The 22,795-nt window shown below is 36.5% G+C and overlaps 1 protein-coding gene across 4 annotated transcripts in view; it reads left to right on the forward strand.

Moving 5' to 3' along the window:
- The window catches only part of LRP1B (LDL receptor related protein 1B), a 2,138,546-nt gene that overhangs the window by 2,055,374 nt on the left and 60,377 nt on the right, over positions 1 to 22,795 (forward strand). For all 4 annotated transcript variants that reach the window (XM_051849573.3, XM_070071546.2, XM_002712121.6 and 1 more), the window contains exon 84: positions 14,612 to 14,773. In XM_051849573.3, coding sequence (XP_051705533.3) covers positions 14,612 to 14,773 — 162 coding nt within the window. The remainder of the gene's footprint in view (positions 1 to 14,611; positions 14,774 to 22,795) is intronic.

Below are 22,795 nucleotides of genomic sequence, written 5' to 3' on the forward strand. Positions count from 1 at the left end.
ATGTTCCATACTATGGCTACCTTTTCAAACTGCTGTGGGTCCTGGGGGATAAATCTCTAAGAAATTTTGAATTTGCTATCCTGTTAATGGTTCCTAAACTGTATACAGATATAGAACAATTTTTAATGTTTCATTAAAATCAGACCTGCTGCATTCTTCAAATCTATAATGTGTCAACTTTATCCACCAAAATTATTAGATCTTTATTTATATAAATAATATATTCAGGAAAAATTATATTTCAGATTAGTACTATAAATCTGAATTATATAATTTAATGGAGCATCTAACAATAATAATAAAGTATTTGATGAAGTTATTCACAATGCTTTTTTCATGTTTATAAATGTAGTTTTATAAAAACACTGTTTAGTATTATCGGCTGTAGAACCTCATTATCTTCATACAAATGTTAATTTGTTGAACAAATCCCAATGGGAAATTCATGGATTTATTCATTGTCGGTTTACTTACAGTTAAGCCTTTTGGTAAATTCCTTTGTGGACACTCCATAACTAGGGTTTGGGGCAGCTTTAATTAAAATTTATAAGTTTATGACAGTTGTATAGAACAATAATAATTAAGGAAAATGTCACCATTTAATTAAAAGCACATATCTGAGAGGCATAATTAAAATTTTGAATGTTGGAATTACTTTTTCCCATTCCTTAAGGTTTTTGGTCTTTGTAATAAAGAGCACTAAAAATATGCTGTGTTCATTTAGAACATTCTATAAAATCAGTTATTTTGGCATTAATATAATCAGCAAGGGTCCATGTAATACATTTTCATGACCTACTCATGAGAAATATATTTAAGATAAAATTTACTATGAGCAAACAATTGCAATCAAAGTATTATGCAATCATTTTATTATTGAAAATACAGGATAATTTATCAAAGTTTATACATCAGATATCATTAAAACATTTATGCAATTGAATGTATTTTCCATTAATCTTAATTTTATGAATATTCTCTAAGCTATATTCATATTTTTTATAATACCCTTAAATTATAGGTCTGTTATTTATACTTAATGTGTATGTTAAAGTGAATTGGGGCCGGTGCCATGGCTCAATAGGCTAATCCTCCACCTTGCGGTGTCGGCACACCGGGTTCTAGTTCCGGTCGGGGCGCCGGATTCTGTCCCGGTTGCCCCTCTTCCAGGCCAGCTCTCTGCTGTGGCCCGGGAGTGCAGTGGAGGATGGCCCAGGTGGTTGGGCCCTGCACCCGCATGGGAGACCAGGAGAAGCACCTGGCTCCTGGCTTCGGATCAGCACGATGCGCCAGCTGCAGCGCGCCGGCCGCGGCGGCCATTGGAGGGTGAACCAACGGCAAAGGAAGACCTTTCTCTCTGTCTCTCTCTCACTGTCCACTCTGCCTGTCAAAAAATAAAAAAATAAAATAAAATAAAATAAAGTGAATTGGACTTTCCTACATAGATTTAGAAGAATTTAGCAAGAAGTCTTGTGAAATTGCAACAGTATAACCAGATATTCAGTGCCACTCCTGAAATTTGGAGTTATGCAGAGAATGCCCATCCCATTTTGAAAACATACAAATGGCTACATTAGAAAGCGATATTATATTTTCGGATAGAATAGTAGGCAATGCAGTACATTTGTATTGAATAATTTAAGTGAATACAAAAGGAAGAAAGTAAAATTCTCATTGTAGCTCTTTCTGCTGCCACATCTGGGGACTTTCACAGTGAAAGATTTTTTCCCCAGAAATGAAGCAAGAGAATGAAAGCAGCCATTATTGTGGAAAGAAAAAGTCAAAAATCTCCCTGCAATGGGAAAGGCCCTTACAATTGGAGCCATGTAGGTTGAGAGGATTTTCTTTCTCCTTTATTTAAGATTCTTCTATCCATGCAGTTGTCCCAAATCAGATGTTAGGTTTGTTTAAAATCAAGGTTAAGCCAGGAATTTGGGGGAACCCGAGGTATATCATGAAGCTGATGATGAAACGTGAGTACTGAGGGCTGTCCAGTCACAGGTGCACACAGGATATTGAGTCCACACTAACCTGATCCGTATCTTGTTAAATGGTGAATATTATGTTTAATCTGTTCATCTTTGCTTTTCTTTTACTTTTTATTTAAATGAAGACTGTTTTTCACTTAAATTAAGCTTTGCATTCCACCTTTCATAACATAGATGTTGATTATACTTAGGAAGTGCCTAAAGCTGGACATTTGGTTCTACTTGATTTTTAAGAATGATTTTAAAATTGGAAACAACACAAATAATGCTTACAATTCAACAAATAGGTAGAATTGGAAAATTTAACTTTTAAGGGATCAAATAGAAAAAAAAAGAAAGCAAAATAAGAAAAGGGTAAAAGACAAGCCTCATTCATGTATAGAGGAGTTGGGGATGCCATAAGTGGAGGAGGAGAACTTGTGGACATGGATGAAACTAGCATCCTAAAATAACTACCAGAGAATATGTTAATGGTACAAATCTTGCAGCAATTTTGAAAAACTCAGCAAGATCTTTAAAAAGTGTCAATATCCTTTGACTAAATAATGTTACTCTTGGAAATGTATCCCAAGTACTACTTGATAATAGAAAGCACAAAATTTAAAAATAAGAATATTCAATATGCTATTTACAATATCATAGAATTGGGAATAAAAACATGAATTCCAAGTGTAAGCATGTAAAAGATAGCATTTGTAAAAGATGAAAATATATGATAAGTACAACCACATTTATGGAACATTTAGTAAATAAAATGCTTCATTTTATATTTTTTGAAATTTTTATTTATTTTTTAAGATTTATTTATTTATTTGAAAGTCAGAGTTACACAGATAGAGGAAAGACAGAGAGAGGAAACAGAAAGTTCTTCTATTCGATGGTTCACTCCCCAGTTGGCCGCAACGGCAGGAGCTGCATAGATCTGAAGCTGGGAGCCAAGAGTTTTCTCGGGGTATCCCACTAGGGTGCAGGGGCCCAAGGACTTGGGCCATCTTCTACTGCTTTCCCAGGCCATAGCATAGAGCTGGATTGGAAGCGGAGCAGCCAAGTCTCGAACCGGTGCCCATATGCGTTGCTGGCACTTCAGGCCAGAGTGTTAACCTGCTGCTCCACAGAGCTGGCCCCCATTTTATATTTTTAAAAATTTTTTAAAGATTTATTTATTTACTTGAAAGGTAGAGTTAGAGAGAGGCAGAGGCAAGAGAGCTAGAGAGAAATAGAGACAGAGAGCGGTCTTGCATCCACTGGTTCACTCCCCAAATGGCCACAATGGCTGGATCTGTGCATTCCAAAGCCAGGAGCCAGGAGCTTCTTCGAGGTTTCCCATGCAGTTGTAGGGGACCAACCACTTGGGCCATCTTCCACTGCTTTCCCAGGCCACGGAGAACTGGATTAGAACTGGAACATCCAGGAATTGAATCGGTGCCAATGTGGGATGCCAGCACTGAAGGCGGCAGCTTTACCCACTATGCCACAGTGCCAACCCCTCATATTATATTTTAAACATAAAAGGTCTTGACTGTTGATGTACAATGTAATACTTTATCCATTTTAGTATTTTTCTTTCTTTTGTTCTAGTACTATTGGTTAAACTCTGTAATTAACACACAATTATTCTTAGGTGTTTAAATTTTAACTGAAAAGTAATCCCTGTTAAATATAACAGTGGGAATAAGAGAGGGAGGAGATGTAAAATTTGGGAAATGCTCAATCGGACTTGCCCTAAATGGTGGAGTTAGAATCGTGCCGGGGGACTCCAAAACAATCCCATCAAGGTGGCAGGTACCAATGCCATCTCACTAGTCCAGGTGATCAACTTCAGTTCACAATTGATCACACCGATAGGTCTAAGAGTCAAAAGGGTCACACAAACAAGACTAGTGTCTGCTAATACTAACTGATAGAATAAAAAAGGGAGAGAACAATCCAACATGGGAAGCGGAATACACAGCAGACACATAGAATGGCAGATGTCCTAAATAGCACTCTGGCCTCAGAATCAGCCCTTAAGGCATTCAGATCTGGCTGAAGAGTCCATGAAAGTATTTTAGGCATGGAAAGCCAAGACACTCTGGAAAAAAAAAAAAAAAAAAAAGAAGACCTAAATGAAAGATCTCTGCGAGTGAGATCCCAGTGGAAAGAACGGGGCCATCAAAGAAGGAGGTACCGTTCTCTGAAGGGAGGAGAGAACTTCCACTTTGACTATGATCCTATCAGAATAAGATCGAAGTCAGCGAACTCAAAAGGCTTCCATAGACTTGGCAACTCATGACTAGAGCCTAGGGAGATTACTGACGCCATAAACAAGAGTGTCAAATTGTTAAGTCAACAACAGGAGTCACTGTGTACTTACTTCTCATGTGGGATCTGTCCTTAATGTGTTGTCCAATGTGAAGTAATGCTATAACTAGTACTGAAACAGTATTTTACACTTTGTGTTTCTGTGTGGGTGCAAACTGATGAAATCTGTACTTAATATATACTAAATTGATCATCTATATATAAAGAGAATTTAAAAAAAAATCTTGATGTGAATGGAATGGGAGAGGGGGAGGGAAATAGGAGGGGTGCGAGTGGAAGGAAGTTATGGGGGGGAGCCATTGTAATCCATAAATTGTACTTTGGAAATTTATATTTACTAAATAAAAAAATACAAAAAATAAATAAATAAACATGAAAGGATAGGCTATAAAGTGCTATATAACCTGAGCCCAATAGAGAAAATAAGATATAAAATATTTATCTAAGGAAATAGATACTTCTCTGAAATGTCCCATAATTAACATGAATTATTGTTATTACAATTAAAATAATACTGGTATTATTAGGAATTAAAATTATCATTATTTTTGTTGTTAATATCATGAAATATTATATATATATAAATATATATATATAGGTTGCTTACTAAGTGATGATACAGTTCACTCTCCTTGAATCTTGACAATAAACCTAAGAGAGATTAAAAATAACTTTCTTTCTAATTCTGCTGCTGGCCTAATGAGTCACAGTTACTGGTTCATTTGGACCATATGGTGAGAGTAATATTCAACTATTCAGTCTTATGACTCTCTAGGCTAATGTCAGAAGGCTTGAGTTGGCTTACTTGTATCCACAGAAAAGACAAAAATGTTTCAGTCTCATTTTCACAATGCTGGCTGAAAATGAACTTTCCAGAAGTATAAATAGACTGTGACCTATAATTTGAAGCATGTCAGAATATATTAAGTAGTACCTAAGAAAATGCTAGATAAAGCCCACAATTCTTCCCTTTTCTTTGTCAGGTTTTTCTGAATAGAACTCTCTGTAATCTGTGTGATACTTAAAGACAACCCGACAGCTATAGTCAACTTGCTAAAATTATTTATAAATGGGCACTCACTTTCAGTAGAGGAAAACATTATATTAAGTGGAAAAGTAGAATGTCAAATCTCCTTATCAAAAAGACTAGCAATTTTTAAAAGCATTTGGGACTTTTATTACTTGAATCTAAGTCTGAAGTCAAGACAGATTTCACCAAGGGAAGTCTCAGCAACAAGAGGTGAGGAGATGAGTTTTCCGATTGTGCTGTTGTAACTGGAGATACCACTGTGATTTATGTCTCAGTTTATTATTTCTTTTCTGTATGAAAAGGACATTGTTATTCTTTTGCTCTTGTCCAAATGGCATAAAGATATTTAAGAAGTGTGTCACCTTTAAACAGCATTTTCATGGAAAGACATTATCAACATATTCTGTAATTTAAATGTCCCTTAAGATATGTTTATCAGAGTCCTGAAGCTAAACAATAGTTATATACTCATAAGACCCATTAGGCCTAAAATGTCATAACCAAAGATAAAAATTTAAGACCTCTAGACTGTCTAAGCCAGTTACAGGATAACTGGGTATGTGGCAGGCTTCACATAGACAATTAGGCACGAATTTAAAAATCTTATTTTCAAAGAGAGACTCACAGTGGTCAGGACATGTATCAACTCGCTGAAACCACAAGCATGTGAGTCTCACAGGCTTGTCAGATGGAGTTACGTTCACTGGCATCCCTTTGTTCCAGTCAGTCACACATTTTCATGTATTGTGTGTATACAGGAGAAAAATTATTTGTCTGATATTCAACCAAGGGGTTATTTTGCCTACTTTAAATCATCTAATATGGTTTAAATCATACTGATGTACATCATTTCTACATTCAGCTGAAAAAGAGTTTACCGAATAAATCTAGCTTTCAAAGACAGAAACCAATATGATAGCAAATTATTAAATTATATATGAAAGTGACAGCAAATTATTAAAATATATCAGCATAATAAAACTGTATAAGAAGGCACTTTAAAAACTATAGAATTGGAAGACCTGAGATTAAGTAAAACAAATCAGACACTGAAAAATAAATAGTGGATGTTCTTCCTTAAATGTGGGAGCTGAAATTCAAAAACAAAACAATCTGAATATATATTGGTGATTACTAGAAGCTGGGAGGGGTTAATGGAATAAAAGAAGTTTGGATAAAAAGGAAGAGAGAAAGCCGGGTGTGGATCATTAATTGTGACGTATAAGATGTTAATAGGGCAATTGAGATGAGGGCTACATGGGAACTCTTTGTATTACCACCTGAAAATTTCTACTTTGCAATTTTAAAATTATTCTGAAATAAAATGTTAACAAAGAAAAAGAAAGATTGGCTAAATTAAGTTAAAAAAAAGTTAATGAACATTTTCCACAAACTTTTTGAAGGCCCTATATTGAAATAAAAATAAAAATCTTTCAAGATGGTAAGTATCAATATTGATTGCATATTACTTTATTATAAGCTACCCAGAAAATTTTAATCTGCAATTATTAGGTAAAGGTATTAAAATAGGTAATTATATTGACTATAATATTGTATCTGGAACTTTTAACAAACATAATTATTGCTATCTTTATTGTAGCTGTTGCCATGTTTTGAATGCATAAATTACAAAAAGGGTGGTAAATCCGTTGGATGTACATCTTCATTTTTACAACTCTATGATGTTTACATTGGGACATTTCTCAGACATGAGTTAGAGTGAGTGATATGACTAGATTCTGAAAAACCTAGATTATTCCCAAACCAGTGCCCTAACACTCTACCTATTATTACAGATGATCAGCAGGGTCATATTTTCTGCCAATGTCAGAAAAAGAACTATGACCATATGACTAAAGTTAATATATGTTGTTAAATATGTTAATTACTTATGAGATAAATTAACAAAATATAAATGTCATGTTCATTTAAAAGATACTAATATGTTATATATATACTAATATGTTATGATATCTATATTGTTACATCTATAATAAATAGAAAATATTATATTATTGTTATATATTCAAAAATGTTCTGAATTGATAAATCTAGATTAGCTATTAGAATGTTATATCCAAGAGAATAAAAATAGGAAAACTTTTAGAACAAGCATTTCATACAATGCTTTTTGAAAAAGTCATGTGCTATGACCAGTTTAAGTAATAACCTGAATATTGGTAATTTAAAAAATAATAATAATAACATCAATGCTGCTACTAATAAAGAAGCAACCAAATATTTTGGCCTGCTGGGTTCCAAACATTGTGCTGTGTGTTTTACCTGTATATGGAAGATGCTGCTATGACCATGGACAGAATGAGATGCAAAGAAGAAATCTAAGCTTACTAAAGACACGAAACTAATTTTCATGTCTGCCTGATACCAAACACAAATTGTGTAACAACTACACCAAGTTTATTTAATTTCCTTAAGTATTAATTACGAAAGATTGTAGAATCAACTATTTTTACTGAGATACTATTTTGCTACATGTGGACATGCAATATAAGTGAAACTTTAAAAAATTCTGTGAGATTTCAAGATGTTTCCATTTTTCTCATGAGATATACAGTGTTTAATTATGCCATTGTATATTCCTTAAAATATTTATAATTAATTATAGATCAGTAGTCATTTTAGTTATATTCTCCTTACATTTGACATTAGCTATTATTGAGTTTCTAGTTAAATTGCAACTGTTTATAATTATTCATTTTTTTGGTATGAAACTATACTAGAACATGTTAGAAGATATATGCAGTCAATTACTATTTATGCACAAAGTAATATAAATAAATAGAAGTAAGCTCCATTGATTCTATGCATATATGAGGGTTCTTCAAAACTTTGTGGGAAAATGAAATTAAAAATCACTTTATTTTGGTACAAAAATTTGAAAACCATGCATAGTTTTTTCATAGTTGTATTCTCCACGAACTTTTTGTAGCACCCTCATATATTAGGATCTTTAAGAAAACAAGAAATAAGAATGTATAGATGTGTAAGAAGAGATTTATTATTGGAGTTTATATTTATTTTCTGACGGAGTCCAAGAAGTTTCCTGACCATGCCCTGCCTGCAAACTGGAGAAACAAGATGGGCTCATTTAGTCCCTTGCAAAGGTCTGAAAGCAGGGAGACAGTAACTCCCTGTATAAGACCAACGGTCTAAGCAAGGGGTAGTGGAGGAAGGAATGCTAGTGTAAGTCTTGAAGTCCAAGAACAACGAATCAGGAGCTCCAAGATTCAAGGGCAGGAGAAGGCAGGTGCTCAACAAAGACAGTCTGTCATTTCTATTTATTTAAAAGGCAGAAAGAGAGAGAGAGAGAGAGAGAGAGAGAGAGAGAGAGAGAGACAGCTTTCCATCTGTTGGTTTACTCCCCAAATGCCCCTGCAAGTGGCAGGTCTGGGCTAGGTAAAGCCAGGAACTGGGATCTCAGTTTAGATCTCCTGTGTTGGTGGTGGGGACCAAATACTCTAGCATTCTCCTGTTGCTTCCCGGAGTGCTTAAATAGAAAGCTGGAATTAGAAGCAGAGCTGGGATTCAGACCTCAGCAATCTGATATGGAATGGGAGCAGCTTAGCCAGTGCCTTTAACTGCTAATTCATACACCCTCCATTTCCCACCGTTTTGTTCTGTTTGATCCTGAAGGTGAATTAGATGATATGTGCCCACATTGGTGAGGATGGATCTTCTTTACTCAAGTCTACTAATCCCAACGCTAATTTATTCTGGAAATGCCCTTACAGACCCACTGAGAAACAATGTTGCACCTGCCATCTGGACATCCTTTTTCAAGTTGAGACATGAAATTAACCATCACAGCAGACATTTGGCAAGGCACTAAGCTAATCAACATGTGCAGTGAAATCGGAATACAGAGTAGACCTAGCACTGAAAAATGTAAAGAGTAGTGCAAACAAACGTAGCACTGAGGACAAGATATTTTCAAATAAATATGTCTTTCAGGCAGTAAGAAAAGTTGTCAGACCCACTGAGCTGCCAGAGAACCATATGGGAATACTCAAAAAAGGAATGAACATAATGATCTGAAGTTTAGGATGGAGAATGAGCCCAGACTCAGAAAACTGAGAGAGAGAGAGAGAGAGAGGAGAGAGAATGAATGAATGAATTATCTGAGCTATAAATTGAGAAATATCACCAGGAAGAAGTTTGGAAGACATTTGTTGAGGGATAGAAAGGGAAAATGTAAGGACAACTATACAAAAGCATTCAGAGAAAAGCTAGGGAAATCAATAATCCTAGTGAAGCCAAGTAGAGATAATTCCAAGTATGGAGGTTATTAAACATTTTAAAGTTAGGATGAAAAATCTGAAGAGGAGAGCAGTTAGGAATAATAGTTGAATTTATTGATGAAGGGAAAAGAAGAAAGCTTTAACAGAAAAGCTTTGAAATGTATTGTAAAAGGGGCTAGCGCTGTGGCACAGCAGGTTGGTTTGCAGCCTGTAGCACTGGTGACTCATGTCCCAGCTGCTTTGCTTCGGATCTAGCTCTCTGCTAATGTGCCTGTGAAAGCAGAAGATGGACCAAGTATTTGGGCATCTGCACCCATGTGGGAGACCTGAAAGAAGCTCCTGGCTCCTGGCTTTGGCCTGGCCTATTCCTGATCATTTAGCCATTTGGGGAGTGATGGAAGATCTCTCTGTGTCTTTCCTTTGCTCTCTGTAACACTGGCTTTCAAATAAGTAATAAAATAAAAATCTTTTAAAAAAGAAAAATACTTTAAGGAGAAAAACATTTATTAATATTTCTATTCTAAACTTCTAAACTTCTGCTTGTAAGCAGAAAATCAGAATCAATGTACGTGAGCAACGTATTCATGTTGAGGTTTCTGGCCTCTCTTTTGAGAGCACAAGGAGAAAATATATATTTACCCACATTATTCTATATATTACAAATAAAAATTGCTAACTCCATGAATAATTGGAGTTCGATTTTAGCATACATATTTTACTTTGTCATATATTGATAGAGTTGGAAGCTGTGAAACTATCTTTTGAAGATGCTCCAGGATGTACCAAAGTTTGAAGTTGTGGAAATAGAAGGACTTAGTAACTATTTGATTTGGTGTTTGTTTTGGTTGCTGCTGTTGTGGCATGTGTCTACGTTTTCTTTTTAAGGATAGAGCTAAGCATGTTAAGAAACTAAAAAGATGGAAAAACCTGTCCTTTGAAGTTTGAAAATATTGGAGTCTGCGTGTAAACTTGGTGGGGAATTCCAACTGTATTCCATCACTTCTGTAAAATAAATACAACTTTATCTCAATTATGGTGATCATATGTGCAATTTAATGAAAATTTAGAATTATTTGGTTAAACTGCTCAAATGCCTTTATAGAAAAAATCATAGAATAAATCATAACTACACATGGTGCACCTCAGGAGAAATCATAATAATCAGAGGTAAAATTCAACTGAGTGCAGTAAGAAATACTTATCATGGATTGCATCATTATTATATGTGAGTATACACAGCAGCTCCATGGAGGCTGTGTTACTGAGATCTCAAGTTTATACATGAGGAAACAACCTGCGAGGTGCAGTGGATGCATGAGCCAGTAATTTGACTCAGGTAGACTATGAATCTGAAAACCTACTCTCTTAATGTGTGACCTAAGGATGCTCTAGAAACTAGAATGATTCAGAGCCAGGAAACAGTTTCTTTTCCCTCCTACCTCAGGTCAATTGATGCTTCTTCAAATGGTGCAATCATTGTAGGCAATCAGTTACCTAGCTCCCACTGCTATAAATCTATACCTTAATCATTGTAACAGTGTTGTTTCCTTTGCAAACATCAAAATCAGTCTCTTACCTACAAAAGATTGATACATGAACCCAGTGCAATTTGCTAGGGTGCATCCAGAGATATCCTGAAATATTACATGGAGTGCATTATACAATCCTGCAACAGATGGTCCATTTCACATTAGCAAATAAAAGATCTGCTGCATCACTATACTGTTTCAGTTCGATAAGATTCCCTTAAATGTGAAGATTTCTACTTGTCAAAGAGGTGTTTAATTCTCAGAAAGAGAAAGAAGTGCTTTGGGAAGAAGAAAAAATCATCTGAAATCTCAATGCTAGGAAGTGTCTGTTGACTTGGGGAACACACTGGTCACTCTGCTCTGGTTTCAAAATAGCTGCAGACAAGACAAAGTCCAGAAAGCAGAATCAGTTCTCTGAATGACTAAGATAAAGGCATTTTCAAGCACCTCAGCAGACTGTGTGTGTTTCTTTCAGACTTCTATCATTTTCCACCCATAATTTAAAAACAAAATAGTAACAAGAAAACCAGGAATCTACAATGTTACAGTCTGCTTCTGTGTGACTTTTTTTCTGGTTGTTCTAATGCACTTTTGATTTCTTCTGTCCTTATGCACTGTTTCACATTACACTCAGGTTACTTTGCATTACCGTTCACATATTCTGTTTCTCTGTCAATCATTCATGGGCATCTATTGAAGATAAGGGATTACTTCTTTTGTTCTGGCCTCTGATTTTCCTCAGCAACAATGATCAACCTCTTTGTTTTCTATCGCTATTTCTTCTCTTGCTTGTATCTTTATTTTTCACCTGCTAAAGTGACAGAATATTTTGTTTCTCCATCAACAAAAACTGGAACCATCTGCCACCACTACAGGGAACATATCCCATGAAAAGTTGGTAAGAAGTTTTCTGGCAACATAAAATGTAAAGCTACCCAGTTTATAACATAAATAAAATTTATCTTCTCAGTTTATTTATTTATTTTTTAAAATGTATTTATTTTGAAAGTCTAAGTTGGGACAGACACTGTGGTACAGAGGGTTAAGCCTGTGCCTGCAGGGCTGGCATCCCATATGGATGCCCGTTCAAGTCCTGACTGTTCCACTTCTGATCCACCTCCCCTGCTAATGTGCCTGAGAAAGCAATGGTGGGTGCCCAAGTCCAGGAACTTCTGCAACCACGTGAGGACCCAGAGCAAGCTTCTGGCATCTGGCTTCAGACTGGTTCCTTCCCACCCATTTCGGCCACTTAGGGGCTGAATCAGTGGATGAATGATCACTATCAATTTCTCTCTCTTTTTCTCTTTATGCATCTCAGCCTTTCAAAGAAATAAATCAATAGATAAATAAATAAATATTTTTTAAAAAGTCAAAGTTATAAAGAAAGGGAAAGAGACAGAGAGAGAGAGAATGAGAGAGATAAGGAGACAGAGAGAAAGGGAGTGAGAGGGAGAGAGAGAGAACCTTCCTTCTGCTGGTTCACTCCCCTCATGGCCACCACAGCCAGGGCTGGGCCATTCTGAAACCAGGAGTCAGGAGCTTTTTCCAGGTCTCTTATGTGGGGGCAGAGGCCTAAACACTTGAGACATTTATAAAGCTTGCTTCTCCCAGGTAAGTAGCAGGGAGCTGAATCAGAAGTCAAGCAGCCAGGATACGAATCTGCCCAAATGAAATGTGGGCATCACAGGCAGTGACTTTACTCCTATGCCACAATGCCAGCCCCCTCAGGCTATTTATTAATAGGCATTTATCTATCCTACCAAGCTAGTACTGTTCACAAATAGTAAATTTGGAAGCAATGTTCTTCACCATATAAATATATATTGCTTTGTACCTTTGGAGCAACAGGCTCTAGTACTTCTGCATTTGTAGTCTTCTTTCAAAGTAAAATAAATAAATAAATTGTGGAGCATCAAATTATTCCTTCTTTAGGAAATGTAGATACATTTTATTTGAAGGTATTTTATTCATTTAATAAAGCTTGAAATGTGTAGACTTCTTTAATGTAGAATATGTGGCAAGAGAAAAAATATAGATCATTTCACACATTAAGTCTTAGTAAGCCTTACACTGATGCATTGTCTGACCACTCTAATTATGTTTTCTCACCTCAGATATGAGAGAGGCTCTGACATAGAACTTCTTCAATGCTAGGCAAATGAGTGACTTTAGTCATACTAAATTGAGATCCATAATTGAAATTCTTTCCATGGTAGTTTCTTTATATTTTTGCAACTTTTAATACTCAATCTTTCCCTCATACAAATCATATCCATGGTGTTTTCATTCTCTGTTATAGAGCTAGTTCCATATTTCCTTCTTAGTTTTTGAGAGGTTGAGCTGTTACAGAGACTCATTCCTAAAAGAACAGTTAACTGTATTATGTTCAGAACACCTGAAAGGATGTTTTACTTTTATTCTGATGTTAGTTCCCATGAAACTAGTGAATAAAAATATTCAAAGATGATACATCAGATTTACAACTGTTTTTCTTTTTCCCTCTGTTACTGCCTCTGTCTCTGCCTCTCAAATGATACGAGAGAGAAGACACACACACACACACACACAGAGAGAGAGAGAGAGATAAAGTGAAGTGTAGGGAAGGGGAGGGGAGAGCAGCTATGCTCCTGATTCCATCTCCCTGCTAATGGGAGCCCTGGGAGGTAGCAGTTGTCCCTGCCACCCTTGTGGCCCATCTGGATTGAGTTTCCAGCTCCTTGCTGCAGCCTTGGTGCAGCTGCAAACGGTGTGGGCATTGAGAGAGTGACCTGGAAGGCGGGGACTCTCTCGTTCTTACTCTTTCTGTCTCTCTAAAAAATAAATCAAAATAAATAAAATGATTTGCACTCATATTCTCTTCACACTAAACTTCTAAGTCATTTTATCTACTAGATTACAACTAACAACTCCTTGTTATGAGTAAAAATATCAGAACCAGACAAATAAGGCAGAGTAAGTGCTGTATAGAAAACAGAGTATGTGCATTCAAATAAAATAGCTATTGTTAATAAATATAATTGTTATAAATTACATGTTTACTTTAACTTATTAAATATTTACTTATAGCAAGTGTAAATAAATATTGTGTGCAAATTCAGCAGTAATTGATAGATTATGATTGAACAATGGGAAATATGTGTATATTTTAAACTATAATAAAATGTAATCTGTGGTGCCACATATGAGTAGACCAATAATTTTAAAATTGAAATGTAAAGAGAAGTATAGAAAATAATATAAGCACTTTAAACATGCAATGCATGCATGAAAATATAATTATTCATAAAATAATCTCTGATTATTTGACCTAATTAATCGTTAGGTCAAAGCTTCTTTGGACATACAAGTAACCAAACAGATCATGTTGCTGCATAAAGTCACAGATCTGTAGACAGCCCTTGATCAGAAAGTTAGCTTCCCAATTCTTATCTAGTCACAATTCCATTAACATAAAAAATGTACGTCTAACAATTTACTTTTTATTATCTATTTTTTTCCTAATAGGGAGACCCACCTGCAGCTGTGCACTAGGGTTTACGGGGCCAAACTGTGGCAAGACAGTCTGTGAGGACTTTTGTCAAAACGGAGGCACCTGCATTGTCACTGCTGGGAATCAGCCATACTGCCACTGCCAGTCTGAGTACACCGGAGACAGATGTCAGTACTGTAAGTGACAAGAGCCGCCGGAAGTCACTGTGGAAGCATGTTTTGATGTTTACATCAAGTAATCTTACTCTTACCTGCAGTTTATCTGAATTTTCTTCACTTGGTTTTGTGGACATCACTCTCTCTTGTTTTCCTTTCCATTTTATTGGTTACTTCTCTTTAGGGTTCTTTGTTGGTTCCTTTTTTATCTCCAATTTTAAACATCACAGGGACTGTCAACCTTGTCTTCATTTCTTTTTTCTTTTCTGTAACTCACACCTTGAGTCAGTGATTCTCATTCAACTCTGCATATTAAAATGACTTCAACATCTTTTATAAAATACTATTCCCCATACCACCTTTGAAAATTTTAATTCCACTAGCCTGTGTTTGGGGTATTTATATTACTGAAAAGCTTTCCAGATATTTTACAGGTACACACAAGTTCGATGCCCATCCCTTAAATGATTTCCTGAATTTCATTGTTGTTAATACTCTTCAAATATGAATAATTATAAACTTAAATCTCCAGCTCAACCTAGCTGAATGCTAGGTTTATCTATGCCCTTTTTCATGTGGCTTTTCCAAATTACATTTTAAATGATGTCCATCACAGGCCAGTAGTTTATCTGAAACTGTAATCCAGTTACACTTAGGCATTCCTATTTCCGTGTTGCTCACATCACCAGAACTCTCATCTCCCTCCTCTCATCAGCATTCCAGCTCAACTTCTGTCTACTACCTCATGTTTTTCATTATATTTGCAGCACCACTTTCCAGACTCTGAATGATTTCCATATAAACAAGGAATAATGCCAACCATTATCTCACATTGTGAAAACCTCATTACTCTCTACACTAAGTACTCAGTTTCTCCTTTATTTTAGGAAAACCACACTGACCACCCCTATCCCAGTAAATGCCAACTACCCTGGCATGGTGATGACATCCATATTCAACACCGTTTCAACCCCTCCTAGTTTTAATTAACCTCAAAGTCTGTTTGTATATCTCTTTGCCTTTTCTGGCTCTGATCACTTTTATTTTCTATTTTAGTTACCTGTGTATATTTCTCTTACTTGTCTGGGACCTCTTTGAGACTAACTATCCTCAGCAACAGCATTTATCAAATAGACAAATGAACAAATAGGTAATCACACAGATAAATAAATGAAGGTAGTATTAATAAAAGTTAATACAAAGACAATTTAATGTACAAAAGTTACGATCTGGCATCTATGTGTGTTTAATCTAGTACTAATATTTTCTCATTTTACCTCTTGGTTCCCAAATGGTACATTACCATAAAATCTGAATCTTTTTTCATCTTTCTTGTTTTTAATTTTTTAAATTGAATCATAAACACTCTTGGTTATTTTTGAACTATTTAAAAAACACAAGGTGACCATCATTATAGTAATTTGGATTCTTCCAAAAATACATTTACTTAGCTTATATTTTAATTGTCAGTATAATAGAATCACAGTCTGAGGTAGCCTGATGCTTTATAAAAGGCTGCATTATAATTTTATTATCACTATTAGCAGTCAGAGCACTTCCCACCTTTTACTGCAAAGCACTTATTAAAATTAACCAATTAATCCTTAAACAGAGGTTAAATAACTTGCTTAAGGTCCCAAAGTGGTAATATTATTGTCAGAATTAGACCCCAGGAGTTGTTGATCAAGATGTCAACAAATATTCCTGCAGTATGTTGATGTTCTTCTTTGGCAGCATAATAAGTCTGTGGACAGTGTCATTAAAATGACAAATCCAACAGCTGACAAAAGCATAATAAATTCAGCATCTATTAGATGTGAGTCGCCAGGGTTCAGTGGGCCTGGTGTTCTGTCAAAATTGTATCTAGCATACACAAAATCATCTCTATAAATGAAGGAATGGTAGAATGGCTCATTACAGTGCCTAATTAAAGGTCCATTAGTGGAAGGTAAAACATCCCTTCTTACTTGTGCTGACTACAAACATTTCACAACTCTTAATAGCAGTATAAAATCCTGAGGTCTGAAATGCAAATTAATTCTAACAGCAGCAGCCCAGGGAGGAGAGACAGAGATAAATAACGACCAAAGTAAAATTAAGTGTTTTTTAGGCAAGTTGTTCAAGAACAAATGTACATGCATTTCATGCTATCCTAGAGCAAAGAGTTCTAATATATTTTTTTAAAATTAAGTAAATATGGATTTTGCATTTAAATCTAATTGTTAAGTGTGAGGTCAACAATATGTGAGGTTGTTTGTAATTGACATTAGGGCAGAGAGGTCAATTAGGAACAACTCAAAATCTAAGTCTAAGAATCAGGTAGTAAAATTAAATGATAACCTGCTTGTCCTGTCATGGATATTTTTAAAGTCTTCTAGTGATCTATGTGCAGAATCACTTTACTTTCAATTAGAACTCAATTTATTCTAAGTGACCCTGAATGGCTTACTCCTACTGTTTAACATGGAAGCGTAGATATTAAGGGGTGTCTCTCATTTACAGTTAGAAGTACCTGACAGATATCCAAAGATACCATAAGTTGCAACTGGCATTAGAACTATAATCTATCAAGTAACTTATGAAACAGTTATACACTAAAATGGAAACCTATTATATTTGATGTTATTGTGAGATTATTTTTTACCATTTGTCCTCTAGAGTACTTTTTGTCTGTCAGTTAGTGAACATGTTTTAGTATTTACAGTGAATATGCCATTATGTTAGGCATTGAGGAAAACAGTGGGCATTAAAAACATGTTTGGCTTTCAAAGAATTTACTGTCTAATCTTTCATCCAGAAGAGAAAACAAGTTATGACAGGGCAGTTTGATAGAGCACTAAGACTACCAGAATCCACAGAAAGGACTTGAAGGTTAGCCTATGAGAAAATTCCTTGCAGGAAATGATGTCTAAGTTGGGATCAGAAAAAAGAGCAGCTAGCTCTGCAAAGGGGAAACACTAAAGAAACAGCATATGCTAAAGCCTAGAAGGGAAATCCTTTCAAAATTTATCTGTTTTGTATCTATTTGATTTTTGTAGGGGAGGGCTGTCAGGTGGAGTAACATTCACTGAATTCATTGTATCACACACAATTTCAACAAATGTTCATACAACCCCTTGAGATTTGTAGATTAGTAACACCTTGCAGTTGTCAGACAATGAAATTAAGCAGTTTTCCTAATCTACCATGTTAGAGAGCATAGGAGATAGGTTCTCAGCCTTGTGGATCTGATTCCAAAAATAGGCTTCTCCTGGTCATTAATACCCTGCTATTTAATACCCTGTCCACCCTATTGCATTTTTTACAGACTCTCTGTTAGGATGCAAGGCAGAAGGTGGCACACGGACTCACCCTGGTCTTCTTCATTGAAAATAAGTACTAAGAAGACTTTCAGACTTAAGCTGTTTAAGCTTAGGACAAGTGTAGATAGAGGATACTAAAGTAAATTTTTTTTTTTTTTTTTTTTTTTTTTTTTGCCAGGCAGAGTTAGACAGTGAGAGAGAGAGAGACAGAGAGAAAGGTCTTCCTTCTGTTGGTTTACCCCTCAAACGACCGCTACGGCCGGCGTTTAGCCCATCCGAAGCCAGGAGCCAGGTGCTTCCTCCTGGTCTCCCATGCGGGTGAGGGCCCAAGCACTGGGGCCATCCTCCATTGCCTTCCTGGGCCACAGCAGAGAGCTGGACTGGAAGAGGAGCAACCGGGACAGAATCCAGTGCCCCGACCAGGACTAGAACCCTTTGTGCCGGCGCCGCAGGTGGAGGATTAGCCTAGTGAGCTGTAGCGCCGGCCTACCAAAGTAACTTTTAAAATGTACAAGGAAAGACAATAGAATATTTTCTTCTTAAAATTTATTTTTATTTGAGAGATAGAGTGAGAGAGAGAGAGAAAGACAGAGAGAGGCAGAGACAAAGAGACAGAGGAAGGTTCACCTGCTGGTTCACTTCCCAAATGGCACGATGGCTGTAGCTTGGCTGATCCAAAGACAGGAGCCAGGAGCCAGAAGCTTTTTCTGGGTCTCCCACTTAGGTGCAGGGGTGCAAGTGCTTGGGCCATCTTTTACAGTTTTCCCAAACCCTAGCAGAGAGCTTGATCAGAAGAGGAGCAGCCAGGCCATGAACCAGCACCCATATGGGATGCTGGTGCCACAGACAGAGGCTTAACCCATCACTCCACAAAGTCAGCCCCGGACAATAGAATATTTTCACTGTCTCCTATTAATATATGAATGTCAATTCGAACTGAGCCTAGAGTCTTGGCAAAGACTTGTGATTTGGAAAGTAGAACTATCAATAAGGACCAGCCGTGTAATCAATATACAAATGTTGAAGATTCTTTAGAACATTTGCCTGGAGGGTGATCAAGCATTTTGGTACACTCTTTACCTAGTGCTCTCGATCCTTGTTCTCATAGTGAGAAGGTAAGCATTGTCTTTATTTTTTGTAAATTGAGACACAAGTTTTTTATTTATTTATTTGAAAGAGTTTCAGAGAGAAAGAGACCGAGGTAGGGAGGCAGGGAGGATGAGCTGGGACTCCAACCAGTACCCGCATGGGATGCTGGCATTGCTGGCATTGCAGGCAGTGGCTTTACCCATTGCACCACAATGGTGGCCCCTAAACATTGTCTTTTTTCAGGTTCTTGCCATCTATCTTGGATAAATGTAAGATAGTACTTAATGCGCTTTTCTTCTAACCTTGAAAAACTGTTTATTGCCTTCTAAATGTGCCCTCTCTAATTGTCCATACTTCTTTTTCCTGATGCATGAGGTCCTCAATATCTGCTAAGTCCTGCAAGTCCCCTAATTTAACCTCTTAACTCCCCTTTGTCCTAGAATCTCAGCACTTCTCTTCAGAAATGTTCATACAGTATTTTATCATTCAAGTTCTCTCCTCTCTACACCAGTAGATCAAAGAAGCCATGGTGTTTTGCAAAGCTCATCACTTGTGCTGTGCAACTAAAATGTAGCCGTTGGAGTATATGGAGACAAAGTATAAGCACCTTGCTTCTATCCTGCTGAGCCCAGTTTTATTCTGTACTCTAATAAAATTCCATTCAAAGGCAGGGTCAGAAATTGGGGCTCTTTCTTAACAAGGGATTTAAAATCCATGTTTCAGAAAAACGGGGGTGTTTATATACTTGGTGTGAAAAACACTGAAGATTACAAAAATAGAAATTGGCTTAAAGTAATTACTGTCTTAATGCATGTGAAAAAATAGATTTATTTTCTCACATGATTATAGCAGAAAATGATGAGCTAAGGTTGGGTAATGTAATTACTTTAAGTATTATTTTAGTCTAAGTTATTTAGATTAATTGTCAGGGTTATAAAAATAATGTTGATGGTAATTTTGATCTAATAGCAAAACTAGAATTAGTGAAAAAAGACTTTTACTATAATGTTACAGCTTCATTTAAAGAAAAAATAATATGAAAAATATGATTCAGGGCAAATGTGCTTATATAAAAAGTGAAATTAATGGATAATGAGGCATATCTTTCCAAAATCATAGGCACATGTTAGTAAAAAAGCATATTTGGACTATTGAAATTAATTTATGCAGCTGAAATGTGTTGAGTTCCTGTGTGTATCATTCATTATTTGGGGAATTGAGGATTCATCAGAACAAAACCCCTGTGAATACAATTGCTCATGTCATTTTTCATGAGGAGAAAACCAAATGCAGTACCTTTTCAAATAAACAAATGAAAAAAAGATACAACTTGGAGTTGTGTAGTCAAGATGGATCAGTCAAAGATGAGATATGGATTTTTTTCAGAGTAGTTATCTATTTAAGTTTCAGATTCTAATAATTATATTGTTAACTATTGCTAAACTTATCTCTGCCTCACATACTTTAATGTTGAATTTTAGAAATTATGTTTAGTAATTTCAGTAATATTATTGAAAATAATCTATTTTTAAACTTGAGTGACAACTTTCTTCAAAAAGGTTTATTTGTGAGGCTGGCGCTGTGGCGCAGTGGTTTAAATCCCCAGTCTGCAGTGCTAGCATCCCATATGGATGCTGGTTCGAGTCCTGGCTACTCTTCTTTTCTTTTTTTTTTTTTTTTATTTTTATTTGACAGGTAGAGTTATAGACAGTTAAAGGGAGAGAGAGAGAGAGACAGAGAGAAAGGTCTTCCTTCCATTGGTTCACACCCCAAATGGCCGCTACAGCCGGCGCTGTGCCGATCTGAAGCCAGGAGCCAGGTGCTTCCTCCTGGTCTCCTCATGTGGATGCAGGGACCCAAGCACTTGGGCCGTCCTCCACTGACTTCCCCGGCCACAGCAGAGAGCTGGATTGGAAGAGGAGCAACCGGGACTAGAACCCAGCGCCCATATGGGATGCCAGCGCCGCAGGCGGAGGATTAACCAAGTGAGCCACAGCATCGGGCCTACTCCTCTTCTGATCCAGCTCTCTGATATGGCCTGGGGAAGCAGTAGAAGATGGTCCAACTTCTTGGACCCCTGAACCCATGTGGGAAACCCGGAAGAAGCTCCTGGCTTCTGGCTTTGGATCCGCTCAGTACTGGCCATTGTGGCCAATTGGGGAGTGAACCAGTGGAACAGAATACCTCTCTCTCTCTCTCTCTCTCTCTGGCTCTATCTCTCTCTGTAACTCTTTCAAATAAATAAAATCTTTTTTAAGAAAAAGATTTATTTGTTTTCCATGTACCAGAAGGAGAGGGAAAGTGAGAGAGAGAGAGAGAGAGAGAGAGAGAGAGATTTTCCATTTGCCGGTTCACTTCCCAAAGGCTCATAACAGCCAAAGTTGAGCCATGCTGAAGCCAAGAGCCCAGAACTCCATCCAGGTCTCCAATGTGATATATAGAGGCCCAAACACTTGAGCATCATTTTGTGCCTTCCAGGATGCATTAGCCTGAAGCTGAATTGGAAGCAGAATAGCTGAACTCAAAGGTGCATTCTGGTATGGGATGCAGGTGTAGTAATTGGAAGCGTAACCAGCTGCTTTTTTTCCAAGGAGGGAAAAAAATATTTACTGATGCTTAATTACCAGCAACTTTTCTTCATGCTAACTTTTTTTTTAGTATATGTGCTGCCGAAGCGAGCACCTTCATGCTAACTTAACTCTACCCTCAGAAAACTCTCAAAACAATAGAGGGGTAAACTAAGTATCACCCATTGGTTCAGTGCCCCCATAGCCAGTGTCTGTTTCAAACAGGTACTGGGTATCTGAGGTTCATCTTATAGACACTCAGTGGCATCTGTCCTTTCCTGTCATTTCCTTTCCATCTCCCATATCCCTCTTTCCTCTCTCCACATGAATGCTCACATACACATCTTGGACAACTTCAGTTACTTTCTGGAGCAGGAAAAGCTGTCCTTGAGTAATGCAGTATTTATGTACATTTGCAATTGACTTTTGGAGTTTTGAAAACTAAAAATTTCAGAAGTGTGACTTGTTCTTCGCCTTGTACAGTAACCTGCTTTCCAAGGCACAGTGCTTATTCATTAACTTAACACATATTAATCCAGTATGTGATATGTCCAACTCACAAATGGAACCCCAAACTATTCTTATTATACAGTTTTTTATAAATTATGTAAATGCATTATTTGTCACATGTGAGAATACATTGAGGGAAAATAAAGCAGGCAAATTAAGAGCCTAACTACCATGTGAATGGAGAGAAGGGGCTACAAGTGGCTACAGAAACAAAAACACATACTTACTGTGTCAACTGGATCCTTGATACACTATTTTTATACATGTACACATAAACCTGTATAGGCTGAATCTCATCTCCTTCGTGTTAAAACAATTTGCTGTGATGTTTTCAAGTGATCAAGGGATAATCTGTCTGAATAAAAAGTCCCTTTGTTTAAATTATTTTATTGATTAATTACAGTAATTCAATACACATTTATTATAACTGTGCTAGAGGTTAATGCTACTAACTAATAATAAAATTAAAATGGTTTTCTGTTATCCTTGAATTTTGATGAAAGTCTTAGTAAAGTGAGAACCTGATTATTATATAGCAGCAATCTGTTTTACCTCTATACATCTGATCTTAATAG

Source organism: Oryctolagus cuniculus, chromosome 3 (assembly GCF_051225735.1).
Source record: "Oryctolagus cuniculus isolate XC-2025 breed Fujian yellow rabbit chromosome 3, ASM5122573v1, whole genome shotgun sequence".
Taxonomy (NCBI): Eukaryota; Metazoa; Chordata; class Mammalia; order Lagomorpha; family Leporidae; genus Oryctolagus; species Oryctolagus cuniculus.